Source organism: Excalfactoria chinensis, chromosome 1, assembly GCF_039878825.1.
Source record: "Excalfactoria chinensis isolate bCotChi1 chromosome 1, bCotChi1.hap2, whole genome shotgun sequence".
In the NCBI taxonomy this organism is placed as follows: domain Eukaryota; kingdom Metazoa; phylum Chordata; class Aves; order Galliformes; family Phasianidae; genus Excalfactoria; species Excalfactoria chinensis.
The window spans coordinates 109,614,855-109,636,564 of record NC_092825.1 but is presented as its reverse complement, the minus strand read 5'-3'; the positions used below and the strand labels follow the sequence as shown (position 1 = coordinate 109,636,564).

The window sequence follows — 21,710 nt, the reverse complement described above, 5'->3', positions numbered from 1 at the left end:
ACACTGCTGAAAAGAGTCTGGCCTCGCCACTTTGCCCCCCACACCTCAGATATTTATAGACCTGGATCAGGTCCCCTCTCCGTCTTCTTTTCTCAAGGCTAAACAGACCCAGCTCACTTAGCCTTTCTTCATAGGGAAGATGCTCCAGACCATGGTGATCTCTGTGGCCCTCCACTGGACACTTTCCAAGAGAGCCCAGTTTATTTTTTAAAATATTTTTATCTTATGTATTACATATATATGCATATATTATGTATATTTAAAATGCATATTATTTCTTGTATTTGATGTTAATTCTACAAGATGAGCAAATTTTGTCTGGCAGCTGGTGTTGTACCTAAGATGACAATTCTTAGGAGTAGCATTGGTCTGAGTTCCTTACAAAATCTACAGAATGACCAGTCAGTCTATTTCTCAAATAGTTTCACCTAGGTAATGGTAAAGCCTGAAGCAAGTTTCAAAAACGTACTTATAGGGATCTGCCTTATAGATTTGTAAGTTATTTTTCTTGTTCCTCCTGTGTGGTGCAGCAGTGACCTGAGGTATCAGTAACTGCAAAGAGTATCAGCACACGCTCATTACCTCCTCTCTGTAGTTTTGAAGTTTTCAGTTTGTAAAAGGAGATGATCAGCAACAGAACCACGGTCATATTCCATTATCGGACATAAGGAAAAAGAGAACAGGAAATAAAAAGAATATCCATTTGACTTAAGAACAACAACTGGTAGAGGTACAGATGCAATAAAGCTACTGTCAGTTACTTGGAGCAGCGACTAGGCCAATCAGCAAGGCCTCCATACCTGTGGTGACATAAGATGACCGATGCCTTTCATTGCTGCTTATTCTGGTGAAAGCAAAGTCTATACAGACACCTATTGGGAGGAAAGGACTCAAAAATCTTCATAAAGATACATCAAAGGTTCCTCAGACTCCGTTTACTCCAAAGCTATGCATCTGCCTCAAGTTTGTGTGTTATCCCCTACCTGCAGGATGGGTCATGGTGCTACAAACGCATGGGCCCAGGCCCCAGGCAGCATCACTCTCGTTAGCAATGAGGTACTCTCCCAGGTATGCTGTGCTCTGTAGAGACCATTTACATCATTGCCAAAGTTAACTCCAGCTTTGCTAAGAACTGAATGGACACAAGAGAAGAAAATTTAAGGGGAGGTATATTCCCTAATGCCAGCAATTTGCAAGGCTGGGTCAGGACACAAGGAGGCTATGAAAGCTTATGATGAACAATCCCCAGGCTGTAACTTACATCTTGATGTAGGGCAGCTTTGGCTGATCCAAGCCCTTGACTCCCAAACAGCTCCAAAGCTGTCCCTTCTTTGAGGGTGAGGAAGCCAGGTGTTTTGTAGCTGAGAATTTGTTCTGTCAAATAGTGTTACTGTTGCTCCTCCTTCTAGTTTTGACGGAGGCATTACTTCTGGGGTGACCTATGTACGTGGCTGCTCAATGCCTCCCAAAGGCACAGTCTACGTTATTTCAGCCAAGTCAATCAGCAGCAGCTGCAGGCGCACTGATATCCCACACCTTCTTATCTTAGCATCAGAATTTGGTACTCGTCGTTAACAGTGTACGGATAACAGCAACACGCACAAAAAGAAACATCCACCCACATCCCTCAACTTTTCTCAAAACGCTTTTGAAAACCACTGAGCTCCCAGTCAAAACTCAAGTGTGGCCTGTACTGCATGTTTTAAAGGGGTTTTGGCTTTGTTTCTAAAAGCAGTGATATATTTACTTTCGTTTCTAAAAGCAAACCTATCAAGGAAGCCTTTGCTGACTTCAACAAGGTTGTTATGGTGTGAAAATAAGAGATAATTAAACTGTCAACATCTTCAAAGCCAAATCTGAGAAATTACCAAGTAACCTCAAATGTTTTAAGCCGCAAAATAAATGATCTGGAAACAAATTATCTACAGTGTTTTGACAAACAACTACTGCTTCCAAGGAAGAATATTGTGTAAAATTAAGCAGCATTTCTAAAAGAAGAGAATTCTACTGGTCTGACCCATTTTTTTATTTTTACCATCAATCTAAACATTAACAAAGCTGTTTATTGACAACTTCACAGGGTTTCGACAAAGTTTCGGGTAACCTGTTTAATTTAATATATGTTGAGTCCAGTTGTTATGTGATGACTGCTTTTAGAAAGGGGGAAGCTTAAATAAATTCTACTTAGAAGCACACAGCGTAACAATTAAAGAAAACACAGGTACTTACCCAGCACTATGGATCGCCTTGACAAGTTAAAAGAACTGGGATATAATTCCTGGAAGAGGTACCCACATCATAGTAGAAATCATCTGCCTAAACTTCACAGGTCAAAAGCAAGCAGTGCTCACGAATAACACAAACAGCTTCATGTAAAGATAAAGGTACTTCGGTGGAAAAAATAAATTAGCTGGCAGTGTCTGTTGTTAAGATTTACGCCTGTCAGTCTGGAATTTTCTCTGTTAACGCTGCATACTTTAAAGGTACCTTAACATTTTAAAGCCTTTTCCTAAATAAATTATTAAAAACATAATTAAATATTTCAATTGCGGTGATTTCTAAAATGAAAGAATTGAATACGTAATTAAAATACAAACCTAACCTGAAATTTCTACAGAAGTCAATTCAGTTTAGCAAAAGGAACACATAACTACTACAGTCTTAGACACTCATTGACAAAATGATCACATGTAAAAGAGAGTTTCTTAGACCAGGATGCATTTTATGACTGAAAACGTAATGTGAACAAAAATACAGCTGCAATACAGCTACAGAGCTTTCAAGCTTTATGGTATGGTGAGCTGTTACCATCAAGGTTATTAAGAATATATATTAATAAGACAGTATGCAGACAGTTTGCTTTTACGCTACTCAACTTCTTCGCTCTTCCACAAAGCCTTTCTCCTTTCTCTTATAGGCTGCAGCTGAAGACAGACTTGTTATCATATACTCAGTACTGCCTAGGATAAACAGGACTGCCTGTAATCAAAACTGCAAACAAAAGCTGCTCTAAGTGTTCAAAGCTGTTCCTTTAATAGGAACGTTCCATTCAGAAATAAGAAAAGCTATCAACACTGAGCATACCAAGCCGTTTCTACACCAGTAACTGCACAGAATACTCATCATCTCAATGGGACACCTGCTAATACAACCTGACGACATTCAGAGAAACAGGATTTGGACCTCAGTTCAATATTCAGCCATTGCCTCAAGAGAATCATACTGACCAGAGGAAGAAAATCCCCACCCCCTGAAATAAATTTGCTATAGCTGTGGGATCAAGCTGAAGACTAGAGACAACTGGACGATGAAAGTAAAAAAAGGCTGTATTTTTAAATCTTTCCTACTATATACAAGAACAAATGCAGGATGTGATGTTTGCTTAGTTTTATTAATTTATTTTGCAGGAGTCTGCAACTCGGAGTATGCACTTTCTGGAGGTACCATGCATGCATAGCCTCTGAATGCCTTTATACAATTTCATCTCTTAGTAATAAGTTCATTCACAGCATACACAAATCTAGGATGTAGACACCATATATACAGGATTAAACAAGATCGTGTCTTCTTGTTTTAATGAAAAAAATTTAACAGGGTTTCACACAGCAGGAAATATGGATTAGATACACTGGTGCCACCATAAATAAATAAATTCCAAGAACACAATTGTTTCAAATCGTTTCAAATGTACTGAAAGTCCAGGATTATAATATTGCATTAACTCCACTGACTTATGATTATTCAAAACCAAGAAAATAGTTGCATCAACACTGATGGACATAAACAGCAACGAAAGCCCCAAACTGAAGAATCTGTCAAAATTCAGTCACGGCCAGCTTCAAATAACGCTGACATTTTGAAACAAAACAAATGTAGCAGCACATAGAAACAGTACTGACTATGAGATGTGTAACTGTGCACGTCTTCTTTCTTTACGGGATGGATAGTCGTCGTACTACAGAGCACGTAAGTTCTGTTGTGCCAAAGAAGCTGATGAATTGTTTATGTCCAACAGTCCACTTCTTGTCAGGATAGTCGTTTTCACATTCTAGGGCATATCACTGAACTTTGAACAGCAACTATCATCCTGATGACAAATATTCTCACATTCTTTTTTTAAAACATTCGTTTTTGTTTCCATTTTTCCTTGTCTCCGTTTCAACTCAAGTATCTTTATCTCGGTTTCGAGGGGTTTTTACAATCAATTTAAGGTGTAAAAAGTATTTGGAAATTGAAATGAGAGATGTATAACTGGGAGAGATAAAGTAACCGAAGGGGTCCTATTAAAAATGTGATTTAGTAGCATAACATATTCGGAAAGTACTGAGACCAGCTCTTTTAAGAATTATTACACCTTTTCACCGCACCTCCCAGACTTCAAGAGGAACACACACATACCACAGACACACAGATACACAATTCAATCTGATCTAAGACTACATTTTACAAAGTACTTCCTTCTGCTTGACTTCCCGCCCCTTTCCTCTTCAACCAAACAAGACTAAGAATTACATCAAATTAAAAGTAGATTGAAAGTTCTGGGTTCTTTCTTTTTTTTTTTTTTCTTTTTTTTTCTTTTTTTTTCTTTTTGGTTTACGATACTCTGAATTATTTTCCACAAGCCCCACTCTAAATAAACTCTTAAGGAACTACAGTAGTATTCTATACTTATAGGGATTTCATCTGAATAGCACAGTAAATATAAAATTAGCTTTATAAAATTTCAGTGAACAGTGAAATCACTCTGAATATTCGAATGTCCAAGTCAGTTACAAACTCTATCAATCTAGTAACATGTTTGAGGGAGAGCTCCGTCATTAAGGAAAACAAAGAAAACACAAGTAGTGCATTAACTCAACACAACGGCATTGGCATCCCACCATTCACACATACACACAAAAGTTTTATACAATACAGTGCATTTTTATATGCCAGCCGACATCAGGGTTTTATGTGCATTCAATAAATATTACACAAACCAACCTTTTTTTTTTCCTTTTTTTTGGCATAATCTACAACTCATTCCGGGTGTGAAAACACCTGCATCGCCTGCTTTCAGAAGGAAAATGAATCATCATTCAAAATACAATTTACATTCTAAGAAACTAAAAATATTTAAGCACCATGTAAAGTTTTCACTATTGATGTCTCTGCAAGGGCATTTACAGGGAAAGGAAAACAACGGAGGGGTTTGGTTTGTTGGTTTTTTCTTTTGGTACAAACAACAGATGAGAGTAAGTGAATGACTGGAGTAAAATTGTTGGAACAATGGAATTCATTTGCATTTTAATGGCACTCGCTCAGTCTTCCAAAGTGTATCTTGGTGTCAAGGCAGCCTTCTTTCTCTTCTGCTGTAGTTATGGCTAAGCCTTAAGCATCTCCATTAACACCAGACACTGCGCACTTATGGTTATTTCAGTTCAGGGAATTGCTGGACTGCATGCGTTTTTATTTTTAGTCCAAAGTAGCATCTATTCTGTCTGAAAATGACAGCTATAACGATGCACAACACCTACTCTCATTTGCTGACTGCCATTTTAATTGCTATCATTTTTGTATTCCAGCAAACAAATGCTTCTAGAATTTCAACAGAAGTACAAATGAACAGAAAATTGAAATAATACAAAGGCAAAGGCATCATGATAGAAAAGTCATGAAGTTACTGGTATTGTTTCATTATACAGCCAGTAACAGCAGTGGTATTGCTTATCCTAGGTATAGCTTATCCTAGGTATAATGCTTCTGCTCATCTGTTTTCTTGTTATCAGTATTGTCAACACGTCCACTTTCATGAACACAATTAATAGTTGTTTTCTAACTTTGTGTGGACAGTGATTCCCCCTCACATAGCATAAAAGAGAAGGAGGGAAGAGAAACTATCTATGATGCCTTTGACTTTGTTTTGCTCATCAGCGGTGCACAATGATTGCTGGGATTCTTTTAGCTTATTTAAAATTACGCTGAAGATTTAACTAGTGCAAGAACATATTGAAAAATGCCAGATCAAATACTGGTTCCTCATCTAAGGTCACAGTTTATTTTTTACCATAATCTTTATAAACTACAGGGAGAGAAGACACCAGATTTAGCAATGAAGTCGAGATACATTTTCCTCACCCACCTCTTAGAAACGCTGCCTGCTTTTAAACAAGGATTCAGACATGATTGTTCTATCAATGCTTAAAACATCATCGCTCATCTAACGAATTGTGGTCATTGATCATGTGGATAGGATTGCCACAAATTAAGAACAATTTACAATGAAATAGTTTGAATCTTTCCTGGTGAGATTTAGCTAGCATGTTTTGCCTCACAGTTGTCAATTCCCAGAACTCAGCTGACATGCTTGGTTTCATCTCTGATTCTTGAAAAAGTCACACCATAAAAACTCCAATGCATTGTACTTCTATGTACCGGCTTCTAAACAGTACACAAAACATCCTACTCGGTCACAGTTTTGAAACACAATCATTCAGCTGCCCAAAACCAAGTTCAATTCCAAAAATAACGAGTGCTTTATTACAGCAATCTGAAGCATTCAGACAAATTGAAGATCACCTTTATAATACAGTAGATCGTATGCATGAAAGTAGCAGTATGATTTTCAGCTGCAAGTCTTGTGCTCTTCAACCTACAGCAAACATTTCCTGATCAAAATAAAAAGAATGCAGTGCGTAATTTCTTTTCAAGATCTGCCATCTGCTACAGGCTGGTTTATTAACAATGTGCAAATAAACCTGAACTGAAGAGCTAACTGAGTAACTATTTTTCAGCTAACTTTGAACTGGGGCACAAGGTACCTTCTGTGCTGCAAACATCGTGAATTCTTCATAAATTGGAAGCTGAAAAAGCCTAAGAAACTGGGTACAAACATTCTCATACATAATCATGGCTGAGCTCAAGTCTTTCAAACCAAATCTGGAGTAGTCTGTGTTTGGCATATGTCACTGTGCTGCTACAGCACAGTCTTAGAAAATTGTTGTATATAAAAAGCATACTTTTGGCTTTTAAACACAATGGTCTAATGAAAGCATGCAGTAGTATTTTCATCCATAATATGGTAGGATTCATTCTTTGTTTATTACCCATGTTGACACAGCCAGGTGTGCACTGTACAAGCAAAAGGGATTGTAAAAATTTACCTCTGATTTAAACTCTCTGTAACACTCACGCAGTATCTCGTCTAGTCACCTTAGGTCACTATTTCAAACAGTAATTTTTGTAGACATAAATTACCCTGAAAAAAGCAGCAATTACAAAAAAACAAAAACAAAAAAACAAAAACAACAAGGAGAAGGGTATTTTTATGTTTTTTTGTTGTTTTTTTTTTTCCCTCCTCTTTCTATACATTGAAAAAATTATGTTTGCATTTACCTGTCTTCTTTTTCATTAGCTTACAATCTAGAAGCACAGGGAGCCTTTGTTTTCCAGCTAGCTGTAAGCCAGGTTAAATCAACTCTGGCTCTTCAGTTTTTTGGGATCAGTGTAACATTTCACACCATTACTAAGTGTCCTATAACTTGATTTTTAAAAATGTATTTTTTTTTTTTAAGAGCTACTAAGCAGTAACTGCAGCCACAGGACTAAACACCAGTAGTTATTTGCTTTCCCGCATACATTCTTCCTGAAATTAATCCTTTTACATTTTCAGGTTTTGTTTTCTGCTTTGGTCACTGTAATAGGATAAGAAAGAATTTCACCTTTATTTCTTTCTTACTGTGTCACAAAGCAGAAACATCTTAACACATTTCCCCCACCCCTTTGCACTGTGAAGATTGTAGACTAGCAAAGGCCGGGCAAATGGACTGAAAGGTTCCCCATGTTTCTGTCTCCTACAGCTGTCGGCTTGAGAGCCTGTGTTCAACCCAACGAAGCCCCTTCTTGATTTTCAAGTGTATCGCGGCATTTCACACTGCTCACAGCGATTTAGTGCTGGGTGGTTTAGAAAGGTGCAGCTATCACAATTCCATGGAGCTCCTTCAAAGTCTTCATCTCTCGGCTGAGTCCGTGCAGTCTGTTTGGAATTGTTTGGATGTTCTAAAAAAAGAAAGAGAAAGGAGAAAAGAAGGAGGATGGGTAATTTTTCTACATAGATAACACTATTTTTTTTTTTTTCCTATCGCACATCTAAACCAGTTTGTGAAATTTGATTATTTTAAGTATTTTACTTCTGTAAAGAATCACTTAACCATACTACATTAAAAACAAAAACAAGTCACTACTGTTAGGTCCCGGATAGTGCTAAACATTTAATAGCTTAAAACAATAAATTAAGTTTCTTGCTATCACTCCAACATCATCCTGTTAAGAACAACCTGATGTATATATAAAGTCTCCTACCACATCCTAAATTCCAGTAACCCTACTTTTATCCAAATGGGCTTTAGCTTTAGTAACTCCATTCCTGGAGGATCTGACACTGTCTCCACACCTCCATGGTTACCTGTCCTTGCTTCCATCCCCTGAATGCTTACATTTTGTTAGAGTTTGGCTAGCTCCTTGTTCACTAAGGCAGGCCTCCAGGCAATTTTGCCTGAACTCCTCTTCTTGGAAAGCAAAGCTCATGAACAGGTGAGAAAACATGGAAGAGGTGATAACTGAATGTTCAACTAGCTTTCTTGGACTCCAAGGCCTTATCCCACAGGATTCTACCAAGCAGATCCTTGAAAAGGCCAAATGGCCTTACAGCTTTCCAGCAGGCACGTGAATGTGCCAAGCAGTACTTAAATCTGTTTGCATTCATAAACATCAATACATATTAATACATGTATAATTATGCATTGGATTTTAACTCACAGAAGGAACCAAGAAAGGTTTTCTGATGTATCCTATCAACACTTCAAGACCTCAGGCAGTTTCAGGTGAAAAAACAACCAAACTTTCTAAGATTTTACAAGGCGTTAATATTCCAAACAGTGTTAGAATTACTTAGAAGGTAAAGGTTAAGATCTCCATCTGCTAAAATTGACATCAACAAATTAAAAACAAACAAACAAAAACAACTTATGTAGTTAAAAACAAAAAGCAGAGCAATTTGTGATTCAATGTGCACACATTGCTCAATATTGTCTGCTCAGAAATCAAACAGATGGCTGGCAACAACATTAGTGCAAATAACACCTAAGTCTGTTTTCAAAGACATATTTAAAGAGCAAAGGGGAAAAAAAAGTACCTTCCTTACTTAAACGCAGATGCAGTATAATCACATTTGCAGTGTGTGGCCTAAACAGATTCTTGCTAAGCAAGCAAGCTGTGTGGGCATAAGCCTGCATTCATGTTGACTAGTCAGCTTGTAGCACAGAGCAGAACCTTGCCTGCCTACCCCTGCCTGTCTGTCTATACTCTAATAACTTAATATTAAGGAAATGGGTTTTTCTAGGAGAAAAAAGAACTTGACATATCTGTGTTGAAAGCTGAGCTCAAAATACCAACCTTAACACACATCTCTATCAAGCTGACAGATAAAACCTGGAAGCTAATCTTAAGTCATACAAATTCTCACATAATACTGTTTCTAGTTGTGACTAAAATGATGCATTTCATGCAAGTCTTGCACATTATTTTACTTAGAAATAATAAATTATATAAACCAGTGTAATTAAGAACATCTTGCTAAACATCATTAAGAACCTTGAATCAATCACACGATCAATGCAATTTAACATGAATCCAAGTAGCTGACTTTGTGCCACTGCTCACCTGATGCTCCACCTGTCTTTACTGCGCACTAGCATTTGTATAGGAAACATACCCCAATGCTTTGGGGGGCAGTGGGGTTTGTTTATTTGTTTGTCTCTAAGCAGATATACAGGTGAGCAGTAGTTCTAGGCCTTTCTTTTAAATTTCCACAGGCATTTTAGAACATGAAAGGGAAAAATATTTGCCTTGGAAGATGGAGAGAAAGAAGTACTCACTAGCAACTCGATTACTTACTGTTAATCATTAAAAATTATTATTAAAAATAACATTTGGATTTTCAAGCACAGCATATAACTACTATATCAGAAAAAAATAATTGAGACAAAATGTAGGGCTCTGCTCCAAAACAACCCCTGTATATAATTACGATATGGATAGAGTGCTACTGAGCTATGCAGCCACTAGGTGTCTACTTAGTGAGCTGAATCACTCTGATGTACTGACTGAAACTGCACAAGACTAAGACTAAATATGTAGCTCCTGCATGCACATAAAACTCCAAAATACAAACAAACAAACAAAAAACTAAGCTAGATAGAAATCCTGTATGATATTCAGATAGCACAGAAAATTCCCGAGACCAATAATGAACCCGTGTAAGTGGGACACCGCAGACCCACGTAAGAAAACTTACTTCATCTCAGTGCTTAAATTATGTGAGGCTCTTTGCTGCAGTAAAAAGTACAAACTTCAGGGCTACTACTGTGAAATTCATATTCCAAACACAAAGTTAAAGCATAGCCAGGAAAGTTAAAGTTAATTAAAAGTATAAATGCAAATTTTAAGAAGTTAAACTATTAAATCCTAAAGCACGTATTAGAAGATATCTTGAAAGAACTCCTCACATAGAAGTTTTAATCTAAAAGCATTCATACAAAATTTAATGCTTTAGCTAGAGCTTCCTAATTACGAGTTTGTATACTTTCAACTCCTTTTCTAGTAGTGAATATCAGTATTTACAAGCATAGTAACAGAACTTACACTGGAAACAACCTGTCTGATGACTGCAGTTATATAAGACAAGGCATGGTTTGTTTTATACAAAGAGAAAAATTAAAACGCATTTCTCAATGCAGATAAGGCAAGTTGATGTTTCTTTTTTGACCTACCCTTTTTATATGGCTTTGGTGGCACAACAGGACCAGGCTCTATGTTATCATAGAAGTTACATGTGGCTTTCGGATCAAAGTTACCTGTCAGAAAAGATAAGTATGAAAGCATAAGGTAAATGTCACTTACACACCTAACCAAGTGACACGAGTTTCTAGAGTCTTCAGATTTCACACATCTTTTTAACTATGACATTTTATTTCAGTCTTTTCCCCAGCACTCCTTTGTCACCTATTTCCAGTTTTGTGTTGATTCTACTAATTTTTAGCAAGCTGATCCCATACTGAACAATCAACTACAGTTTAACATTCTGCAACGTTTTAAAAACCTGGGAAAGCTCAAATCTTCTGTATGACAGTCTTAGTTAAAAAGAGAGGAGGAAAAAAATGGAAGACTATGTGTTTTTATTTATTTGATAGTATTTATGTCAAGTTTTGGTCACGGAAAGGATTTTAAATACGTAAACAGAATTGCCTCTTGGTGGCTGTGTTTCTGATTTGTATAACTTTGTCAAAGGTAAATAAAACAAATTAAGTAAAGAACCTTCACCAAGTAAGGATAATTTTTAGATTCACTTTTGACAAAGTCACTGTTTACTTGGTAATGTAATTTAATTCGGCCAACAGAAAAATCTGGAAGTTTACCAGGTTGAAACTGAAAATAAATAAATAAAAACAAAGTTCTATTTTAATTAAAGAGTCCAAGAATACCCCTGTTTAAATATACACTATATTTAAATTATGTTTCTCAAAAACTATCAGTTCTATACCTCTAGACTGAAGGAGGTCAACTTCTTTCAGTGTACAGTCAACATTTATCTGGAGCTGTCTGTTGAGGCTTCTCAATTTGGTCATTTCCTCGGGCTAGGGAGAAATAACCCAAGACAGCAATTGTAGGAGAGTCAGCAACTTATCCAATGCATAAATAACATTGCTATACCTATGTTAACAGCTTTATTGGAAACTGAGTACAGAGAAGGCACTGAACAAAACAACCAAGATTACACTGTCAGCCCCTTCCTGCCACTCAATTTCTTTCCTCATGAAACATTCTCCTACTTGCATTTGAAGAGGTACTAAGAAAAAACAGACAAACCCAAAGAAAAGGAACAAAACAATAAAATCCATTTGTAAAACACTAGTTTTGTAGACACATGTCTTAAATAATCACATACCTTAAAAAAAACTGTATAAAATGATGATCTGCTACATCAGTTTACATCACAAGCATCTGGAAAAGGAACATGATCTGCAGTTCAATTAAACTTCTGATATTTGACACCCCTGGCCAGATTCAATTCTGGGCAGGCTGGGCTTTGGTTTTCCAACCTCATTCCTGCATGCTCAGACAGTGCCTTCTGTATTCCTACCTGGACCATACCTGACAGATACCTCTCTGAATACCTAAGACAGATGAGACATACAGCAGCTACATACTTCAGCAGTTAACAGCCTGTGTGCTGTTACTAAAGCATAGTATGCTTTCCTGCCTACATCTGTCTTCATTGTTTATGAGAGCACAGTGAACAAGACTGAAGTGATTTGGCTAACAACTGCATACACTGAAAGCTATTTTTCAGTCAGATGAGTTCTCTTATCAGAGTCATACAGACGTCTGGGCTAGAGTCACTAGTGGTTAGAAGTCAGAGATAGGAAGAAATAACAGGGAAAAGAGGAGTGAGGTACCAGTTATTTCAGTCAACACCACTAGCGAACTGTTACTTGGCACACCATGCACATACCAAATGGGAAATGGAATGTCCAAGAGATGCAGCTACCCAAACAGCAAAATACCTTGATACAGTGAAATACTATTTAAAAAGCCATGAAGCTCTGCTATGTCAACAACAAAGCTGGATACAGCTCAGAATCTATAAACAGATTTGGGTGTACACTTCTATAAGTTGTTAGGAAAGTGACTATCTGTTCCATGGCCCAAAAAACGCACACAGACAATTCTCAGAAATTCTGTTGTGAAACCTAAAAAAGCTGGACGCTCATTCCTTAAATTATCAGAACTGGTTTCCTACAAGCCAAGAACTTAAAGAAAAACCATTTCCAAATACTGAAGATTTTGGAAGTATATTATACTTCAGCTTATGAAAGGATAAGAAATAAATTTGTATCTTGAATTAAAATACTAACAAATTGCTTACTGTTGGAATTGCGGTTGTACAGCTAACTCTTCGAAGTCGCCTCTGCATTAGATCATGCTCCATACCATTCACTTCAGCTTTCAAGCGTTCAAGCTCTTCTTTCTCAAGCTTCAGTTCCTTTGCTAATCTCTCCATCCTCGCTCGTTGATGTAATAGCAAGGCTAATTTTTCACATGGAAGAAATAGTTACTAACATTAAAAAAAACTTGGAACACTGAACTTCTAGTTTATATATAATATTCACAAGTGCCCTTTCTGGAAAATAAATAAATAAATGTGATCATAAACATGCAGCCAAATATCAGTGTGAAGATGCTTTCATGCCAAATGAACTACAGTTTTGGACAAGATTCTTCCAGAATAAAAATACACTTTAGTAACTTGAAATTGATATTACCATTTTGGTCAATGCTTCATTTTTTGGTCTTTCTCGTCTCAAAAACAGAAAGGCACCTGTGCAAGGAGACAGCTTCTCAGGATGAAACAGCAATCTAGTTATGTTAATACTACACTGACAGAAAATTAAATACCAGATGTAAGACCAGAAGATAACACACACTTCATAGCCGGTGTTCAGTTAAGGCTGCTCTGTCAGACATCCGCCTCAATAGCTGACTTTTTTTTCAGTACTATTACAGGTAATACAATAATATTAAGTAATTGTTAGCTTTTTAGAGTATACTACATTTCTCAGTACTACAAGTTCACCACCGCTCAAAGGCAGAACTACAGAGCTTCATCGAAACAGACTAGGCATGTGAATCCTGAAGGGGAACAGAAAAAAAAAACCAAAGCTGGGGGAGAGCTCAGGTCCTTCAAAGTCATTAATTCTACAATTTGCTGCCCTCTCATCATTCCCTGCTGAAATAAACCAATTTTTACTACCAATAAAACAATATTCATTTTTTTCCAGGAAAATACTTCTCAGAAATCCATTGTGATGCAGAATTGGCCAAGTTAATTAGTGCAATGCTTAGCACATTCTGATCCATGTATTTTTACCTGATAAAAGAGAAATCTGCTACCAGTATTCAGACAGGCATGCTACTAAAGTAACAATCTTTCAGCACACTGACTGATTACACAAAGACACTGTAGAAAAATGCTATTTCATATTAAGTACCAGCCAGCACTTGTCCTTTTCTTCACTTCTGTCCAAGCAAATTAAAAAAAAAGAAGTACTTGCACACCAGCTGAGGGGGCAATAAAAAGAAATAAAAAAATAAGGAACAGTATGATGCAGCTTACCAGAGGAGGATAAAAAAAGAAAACAGGGGCATAAAATGACAGTACTTTGATCCGATGTCAGTACTCTGTGCAAAACAGCAGCACCTTACTTTTGACTTGTATGGATCCACCAATTCGAAGCCAAAGAATAAACACCGTAAATCTTGAAGAATAACCCATGTGCCAATATTACTGAACAAATAATCTTCTTCTTGAAATAACTCAAATGTATGTTAGTCATTCAAAATAAAGTCCAAGAGATAACAGGTTTAAAAAGAAATACAGATATCAGCTGTTTGATTTGCCTCTGTTGGAATTAAATCCTGTTTTTCCATGACTTCTCCAATTTAATAGTGGATATGTCTTCATTACATAGCTTGGCATTATGCCTTAGTACAGCTGATCAAACTTGACTCCTGCTGCAAAGAAACACTGGAAGTATAGACATCAGAATGGCTTTTTGGTAACTCTTTTCACAGTGGTTCATATTCAGAAAGAAATTAAGTATTCTTGTTCCCTATGTTAAGCTTTTAAGGATAGTCCTCTTTAAGCCTTTTGTGGTAGCACAAAGTATGTTTATTTTTCTACAGTTTATTTCTGTTAAGAGTTCACAGTGCATCAGCACCAAACGCTAACGAAACACCGGTTGTGCTATTACCACAAAAGCAGATATCCCAAAGAGTACATAGCAGCAAATCTCGTTGTTTTTACAAAATAGAGAAAACTAGACTAAAGCTTCAAAAGTCAAAAACAGATCATTTCAGAACATTTCTTACCTTCAATTACGTAAAGCTAATTACAGTTTTCTTACATAACTGACTGCCTTTAATGAAGTTGCAATAGAAAAATTACCAGAGAAAGCATAGGAGCTACGAGTTACAGACCTACCAGTGTTTTCTCTAAATAACACTTCTAATTGGGTTTAACCAGATAAGGATAGCTCTGTTGACAAGCTAAAATAGCTCAACAGACACAAAGCAAAATAAATCAACAACTAAGGCACAGGACTATAAGCATTGCTTCAGATCTCTCAAATAGAGAAGAAGGCTAAAAGGAGCAATATAGGAATAGATTCTTTTTCAAAAGCAGATTTAGAAACAAAGCACATTCTTTAAATATTTGCTGCTGATAATCACTGTGTCATTAACCTAACTGATTGGTTTGAATGCTTGCAGTCTGATTCATTTAATTCCATTTTAAATGTTCCAAATCTCAAAAGCAAGTTACCTTGAGAAAAGTGGTTTCCCGGTAAAGGTTAAATTTCATTACTGCTTATTTTCAACTACTTTCCTTTAATTCTTTACTTACATATGGCATTAAAACTAACTACATTCTGTCCCTATATGGGGGACACCCTAAAGTCTGTCTGTCTAGCTTTTTCTTTGAAAATTCTACGTGCAAGAAGTTCTTCAAAATAATTACATCCATTTAAGAAAAAAGAAAAGATCTGTATTGTCCTGAGAAGTAATTTTAATTGCAGTTCTCCCCCTTTCATTTAATACTCTTCGATCTAAACAAAACAAATTGGATTAAAATTCTTTACAGAGGTTTGTGTTTCAGCTTTTATAATGGGCCCAGTACTGAACAAATCCATGTGCTGCAAAGTTATCCAAACAAACAAAAAAATATATAAACTACATAATAAATAATAAAAAACAAACATAGTTCTTCAGTGCAGAAGTTACAACTCAGAAACATGGCGTATGTTAGCGGTAGCATTCTCTTAAGAAAACATATTTTGTCAAAAGCACAGCAACTTTCTGAGCTTCAGAAATTCTTTATGCATTAGATCAATATTTGGTACAACTTTTTTTTTAAAAAGAGGACATAAACTGATCAGATTATCTTTCTTGTGATTTGGTATTTCCCACTTAGTAAGTAGCAAAATCAAGCTGAAAATGCATTTCACAGAAAACAAGTGTTCAGAGTTAAAACAGTTACCTTGAGTGTAAGCATAGTCATCCGATCCAGAACTAGAACTTCTCTGATACTTATGGCTTCCTTTTTCTCCTCCAGATCCTGGGATTACAGAAATAGGCTGAATAGGTTCCGGTGCTGCAGTACGCTCTTCTTGGTCCACTAAATTTAAAAGATTCTCAGTCGGTGCTCGACCTACTGTGATTTTAAAAATAGTTGGGTTTGGCTGAGATACCATTACCCGAGGAGACTGTGTTGGTGCACCTGTAGGTCCAGTTGGTTGAGTGTAGGTAATATATACTGGATTAACACTAAATGGAGGTTTGGGTTGCCCCGACATACCTCTTGATGGAGAGCTTGAAGGAGGAGTAGTGGCTGCATACAGTGGGTGCTGGTTTCGTTGAGATGGTTGATTACTTATTGGTGAAGGACTTCTGTTCATTGCAGTCCCAGGTCTTTGCGGTGGTTCAACTGTAATTTCTATTTTATTCATGGAACCTTTGGATAAACTAGGTCCAGCAAAAGGAGGAAGATACGATACAGAGTGACTGCCTTGTTTTTGAAAAGTCTGCGATGCTTGCTGATATGGATGAGGAGGGACATTTGAAGGACTAGGAGGCATAAAAACATGTGAACTCTGATGACTCAGCTGAGGCTGAACCTGGTGTTGAGGAGAGCCAAAGGGAGAGGGGCACTGGGATGCCGGTGGTGATCTAAAGGCTGACTGAGGGATCTGGGGTTGTTTAGGAGAATACTGAGAAGGCTGGTAGTTCTGTTGATGTGGATACACAGGTAGAGGACGGGGAGTATAATGTGGAACTGGGCCCTGTGGCGATGAATGCCACGGTGTATTCTGAGGAGTCTGTCGTCCTGAAGAACTTTGAGATGTTTGTCTAATATAAATAGAGCCAGGAGTCCCATAAAGATTGCTTGGAATCTGTGGAAGAATTTGTAGAGCTCTGGGTACACTCTGTCCAGAGGGGAGGTTTTGTGATACTGTAACAGTAATGGGATTTGTACTGTACCGAGGTATGTGCATATACGTGGGAGGAGGGCCTTGCATAGCAGACGTGTTCATTCCTGGTTGTATGGAAGATGGCTGTGGAGGTGGCTGTGGAGGAGGAGTAGCTGCATTTCTATTCTGGTCATTCATGAAAAATGGATTGTAATTTGGAGAAGCTGCCACAACAGCGGGAGCAGAATGTGGTTCTTGAACTAAGCATATCAGCTGTTTACCTGCTGTGCGTTGTGGATCAATATGTCCATCACTTGAACTATGTACCAGTGTACGACCACCATTAAGTTGAGCTCCATCCCCTGCATGATAGCTGGTATGAGGATGAATACCCAGATTAATGTGCAAAAGGCTATTTCTATTCATTCTGGTGTCATCAGGGCTATGGTACTCCATGTATAAGTATTTGTTGCTCTCCTGTGCGAGGGCTCGACAACAGGCATCCAGGTTGTTGTTGTTCTACAAATATGAAGGGACACCTGTTACCATTTCATAGCAAAAAAAAAAAAAACAACCAACACAGCAACAACCCAAAAACAAGCACTTCAAATTCCAACATATATTCAGCTGGAGCTGTGATCAAGTCTAGTATAGGTATAATATATATAGGTATAATATTTCATTGTAGATGACACAGATAAGAATTTTGAAATAAAGACAATACCAACTAGGTCATGGTCTGCACATAGTAGATAGCTCACACTACATCTAGCAAAGGACTAGATGCAGTAACACTGCCTACAGTATGTCACTTAAATATCAAATCAAGTCTAGTTTGGGGGAAAGCAAAGAACAGGAATGTACAATTTACTACTTCTAACAACACAAAATTGGATTAGACTAAAACTGCAAACTCTGGATAGTCCAAAGACACAGATGTTTTACTGTTTACCTAAGCACATCTCTTTACTTGAAAGTTTAGAACTCCAGTATTTTAAGTCAGCTTCTTGAGATAGAATTTAGCACCTTAAAATGAACTACACAAAGCCAGAATTAGTGTTGCTTGTACTGGCAATGTATATTGCCAATGTGTACTGGCAATTTCCTAAGGCCCCTTACAATTATGACAAATTTGAACTGTCCTGAAAAGTTCCAGGCTCAAAGCTAAAAAAAAAAAAAAAAAAAAAAAAAAAAAGATTTATTTGTTTTAATCGGTGAGGAAGCTAAATGACCCTCATAAGGGCTTGATTTGTTTTGTAGTGCCAGCCATTGAATATACAGAATTAAATCGTAAATCAAATCAAATATAAAATGGGACACTCTCTTTTTACTTCCTGCCCTCTGTACTCGTTTTGGCTTCATCTTTTAATCCTACATTGAAGATGACGTAGTGAAATTCTGTGAAGTTTTGAGTATCTGACTAACACAGACATTCAGCATCTGTTCAGATGAAAACATACCGTTGCATACAACAAGAGAGAACAGTCCAGCTTCTAACTTTGTATTATGTTCACTGTGCAGATACATATACTAGCTTATTTCTCCTCCATGCCAAGCTACCCTGACAGACTCCCAATGGTTAATGGGAATACTCAGATGTATCACACACATTTAAAAAACAGAACATTTGAAAACGTAATAATAATCAGCATCAATGTCAGAACAACAGCCTCAAAGAAAAAAAAGCTAGTTGTTACCATCAGCTCCATGCCATCTGAAGGACTTCATAAAGAGAAGACTTCATCTATGACATGTAGACAAAAAAAAACCTTAAAATTCTAGATAAAGCCACTTCCTTATTATGGAGGAAGGTGCCTTTGTGTTAAAACTCCTATTGATGCTACCATCAATAACCATCCTTTTAGCCACTCTCCTTATTCCTGCGTGCACACAAATCAGATATCACATAAGCAAGGATGAATAATCAGCAGAAAAATAAAACCATAAAGGTAAAGAAAAATGATAATGATTTTGTGTGTAAAAAAACCAAGTAGCAGAGTCTTCCATCACTTCAAAATAAAACCAGAAGAATGAATACTGATGCTATAAGTAGACTACTAGAAAGTTATCAAACTACAATAACGAACTACACAGACTCTTCAAAACTCTGCACCATACCTGTAGCATGCACTGAGATACCACCCCTTCAGGGATCTCAGGGAAACGTTGTCGGAGATCATGGAGTACCTGCACATCGAGTTGTTGACTACCCTGAGCCATGCCAAACGGATGATGTTCCAGATTATCAAAAAGTGGAAGTCAACAGACCTTCCAATGATTACGATCTTCTGAGGCTTCGGGCATTTTCTATAAGAAAAAAATATATATATTGTTAAGCTACTGCAACAGTTTTCTCTCCTTTCCCCAATTGCATGTATAAATAAATGACTAGCACTTTTATAGGTTCAGATATAAAGAGAGAGAGAACGGCTTAAGCATAATGGTGGGAATCATCATTTCTCAAATTCTAATCCCAAAACACTTAACACGGCACAGGTTTGCCCACAGGACATTTCACTGAAATGTGCTGGCTCAGGTCTTCATACAGTTCCCCTGCAGTACCACACAGACATGACTTTAATTAATCTGACCTGTACAAAACAGAACTGTTACAAATTTATTCCCACTGAAAATCTGGAGAGACTGCAGAACATCTGAGGTCACAAAGCATGCGTGCCTTTGTTCTTTACAGTATGTCAGAAAAAATAGGCTGAAAAATTAAGTAGCACAAGAATCCAAAAATATTTCTCTAGTAACGGGTCTTAAACTCTTTTACATTGCTACAAATTCAAAGAGTTGGGAGCATTTTTTTGCAAAACACAACAGGAGTTAAACTTAATTCTCTAAGTCCTTTTTAGGACTATGATAATCCATTTAAGTTTTTTGTAAAGCAGTTACATTAATTACTAACATGATTAGTGACAAAAGCCAACCTCTTTCTTTTTTTAGGATTCTTGTATTTTAGGGCAAGAAGATACTATTGAACTCCAGTTCCATGGGAGCAGTAGAAAGCAAAAACCACTCTAGTCAGTAAATGCTTTTCTCATTCATGGCTCACCATCACAGGAGTAATCACCAGATAGCTACAGTCAGAAACACATGCGCACCTTTACATAATAATCTCCAACAGTTCCCTGCACCTTTCCTAAGAAAGTCTCATAAACAATATTTACAGATAAAAAACACATCTTCAAAGAAATACAAAATGTCAGGTTCAGTGTAAAAATACCTTTTTTTTTTTTTTTAATTACGTATTATTTTTAATATTCAACACTCACACCTTTTTTTCCCCAACTCTTATGAATTATTATTTCCCTATATTGAAAAAAGAGCAACATGAATGTGAAATAGAAGCCCACTCTACCATCCACTAGTATGTATGTCGACAGCTCTTAACTGACATTATCATTTACTAAATGACACACATGGTTGGGCTGCTCTGTTATATCCAGTCCATCCTACTATCCAGTACTACATCTGTCACATGATACCTTTCCAAGATAAGAGAGAAGTCCGAGAAACAGTGAGATATCTCAGTTATCTTGTTGATTGAAGATGCACTGCAATAAATGTACACTGTATAACCAGAGCATCACATCTCTCTTCAAATGCTAAAGCAAGTGGAGCTGAGAGCCAAGGGCTCACATCACCATGCAGACAACGGAGCTAAGAAAGGAATGGACACAATGAACTGCTGCTGAGCTACAAGAGATTAGAAAAACAATTCTCCAAAGCTTCTCTTTCATGGCAAGCACAGACTGGGGACATGCTGAGCTCTGCTACACTACCAGTCTTGTAATTACCGAAAGCTCACAGAGCAATTCAAAAGACACAATGAAAGCAAGTCACTTCACCTACAACTTCCAAAAATAAGTTGAGGATACTCAAATCCTAGCAATGAGATTTTACTTTCAGCTATGTACACAGCAGTTATAGTAGCAAAAACATTAAAGGATATTGTTGTGGAACTGACCCTGCTGTGGTAAGACAGAGATGACCCTGGCAGCCACAAGTAAAAACTGGGGATCTTGCAAAGCACCACTCCAGTCTTACACAATTCCACCAATGAGTTTTTAACACATTTTATATGATCAAGTTGTATGCACAGGAAAATAGTACCTTAATCTTTTTCCCTAAAGTAAGTTGCATATCTTATAAGCTGAGGAAACAAACAGAAGTCACGAAATCAATGAACACCTGCACCAGACTGAGAAGCTCTCAGCCAGGCTATAGAAAAAAAATTGAGGAAAGCAAGCAAAGCTGAATGCTGCATTTTCTCTTAAGATTGCTAGAACTTGAGTACGGACAGACTGTGAAATTCCAGTGGACACAACAGCAAAACACCACCAAATTCTTAACTACAGAAACTTCAGAACAAAATTAATATTAGATTAACATCAGATACAAAATTAATATTTGATACAAATCAGTACTCAAAGAGAAAATGAGCATACATAACATCTTCAGCATTGTCCAACACCTTTTTATGTTGGACAGATAGAGAACTAAAAGATAAAATGGGAACTGATGGACCAAAATAAGATATCAAATTCCAAAATGAAGTTTCATTAATTTAGACGAATACAAGAGTTTACTTTCACACACACATACACACACACACACACACACAAAATAAGGAAGTGTAAA

The 21,710-nt window shown here is 37.0% G+C and overlaps 1 protein-coding gene across 3 annotated transcripts in view; it reads right to left on the bottom strand.

Moving 5' to 3' along the window:
• Nucleotides 1-3,372: 3,372 nt before the first annotated feature.
• TAB3 (TGF-beta activated kinase 1 (MAP3K7) binding protein 3) overlaps nucleotides 3,373-21,710 on the bottom strand; it is a 37,892-nt gene continuing 19,554 nt past the window's right edge. The window contains exons 2-8 of one of the 3 annotated variants that reach the window (XM_072335689.1): nucleotides 19,182-19,370; nucleotides 16,451-17,582; nucleotides 16,133-16,306; nucleotides 12,965-13,125; nucleotides 11,579-11,672; nucleotides 10,809-10,892; nucleotides 3,373-8,037 (exon numbers count right to left, since the gene is read on the bottom strand). In XM_072335689.1, coding sequence (XP_072191790.1) covers nucleotides 7,889-8,037; nucleotides 10,809-10,892; nucleotides 11,579-11,672; nucleotides 12,965-13,125; nucleotides 16,133-16,306; nucleotides 16,451-17,582; nucleotides 19,182-19,283 — 1,896 coding nt within the window. In that variant the 5' untranslated portion in view covers nucleotides 19,284-19,370 and the 3' untranslated portion in view covers nucleotides 3,373-7,888. Of the gene's footprint in view, nucleotides 8,038-10,808; nucleotides 10,893-11,578; nucleotides 11,673-12,964; nucleotides 13,126-16,132; nucleotides 17,583-19,181; nucleotides 19,371-21,710 lie in introns of all 3 variants that reach the window. The other 2 variants (XM_072335698.1, XM_072335680.1) reach the window with 2 other exon arrangements.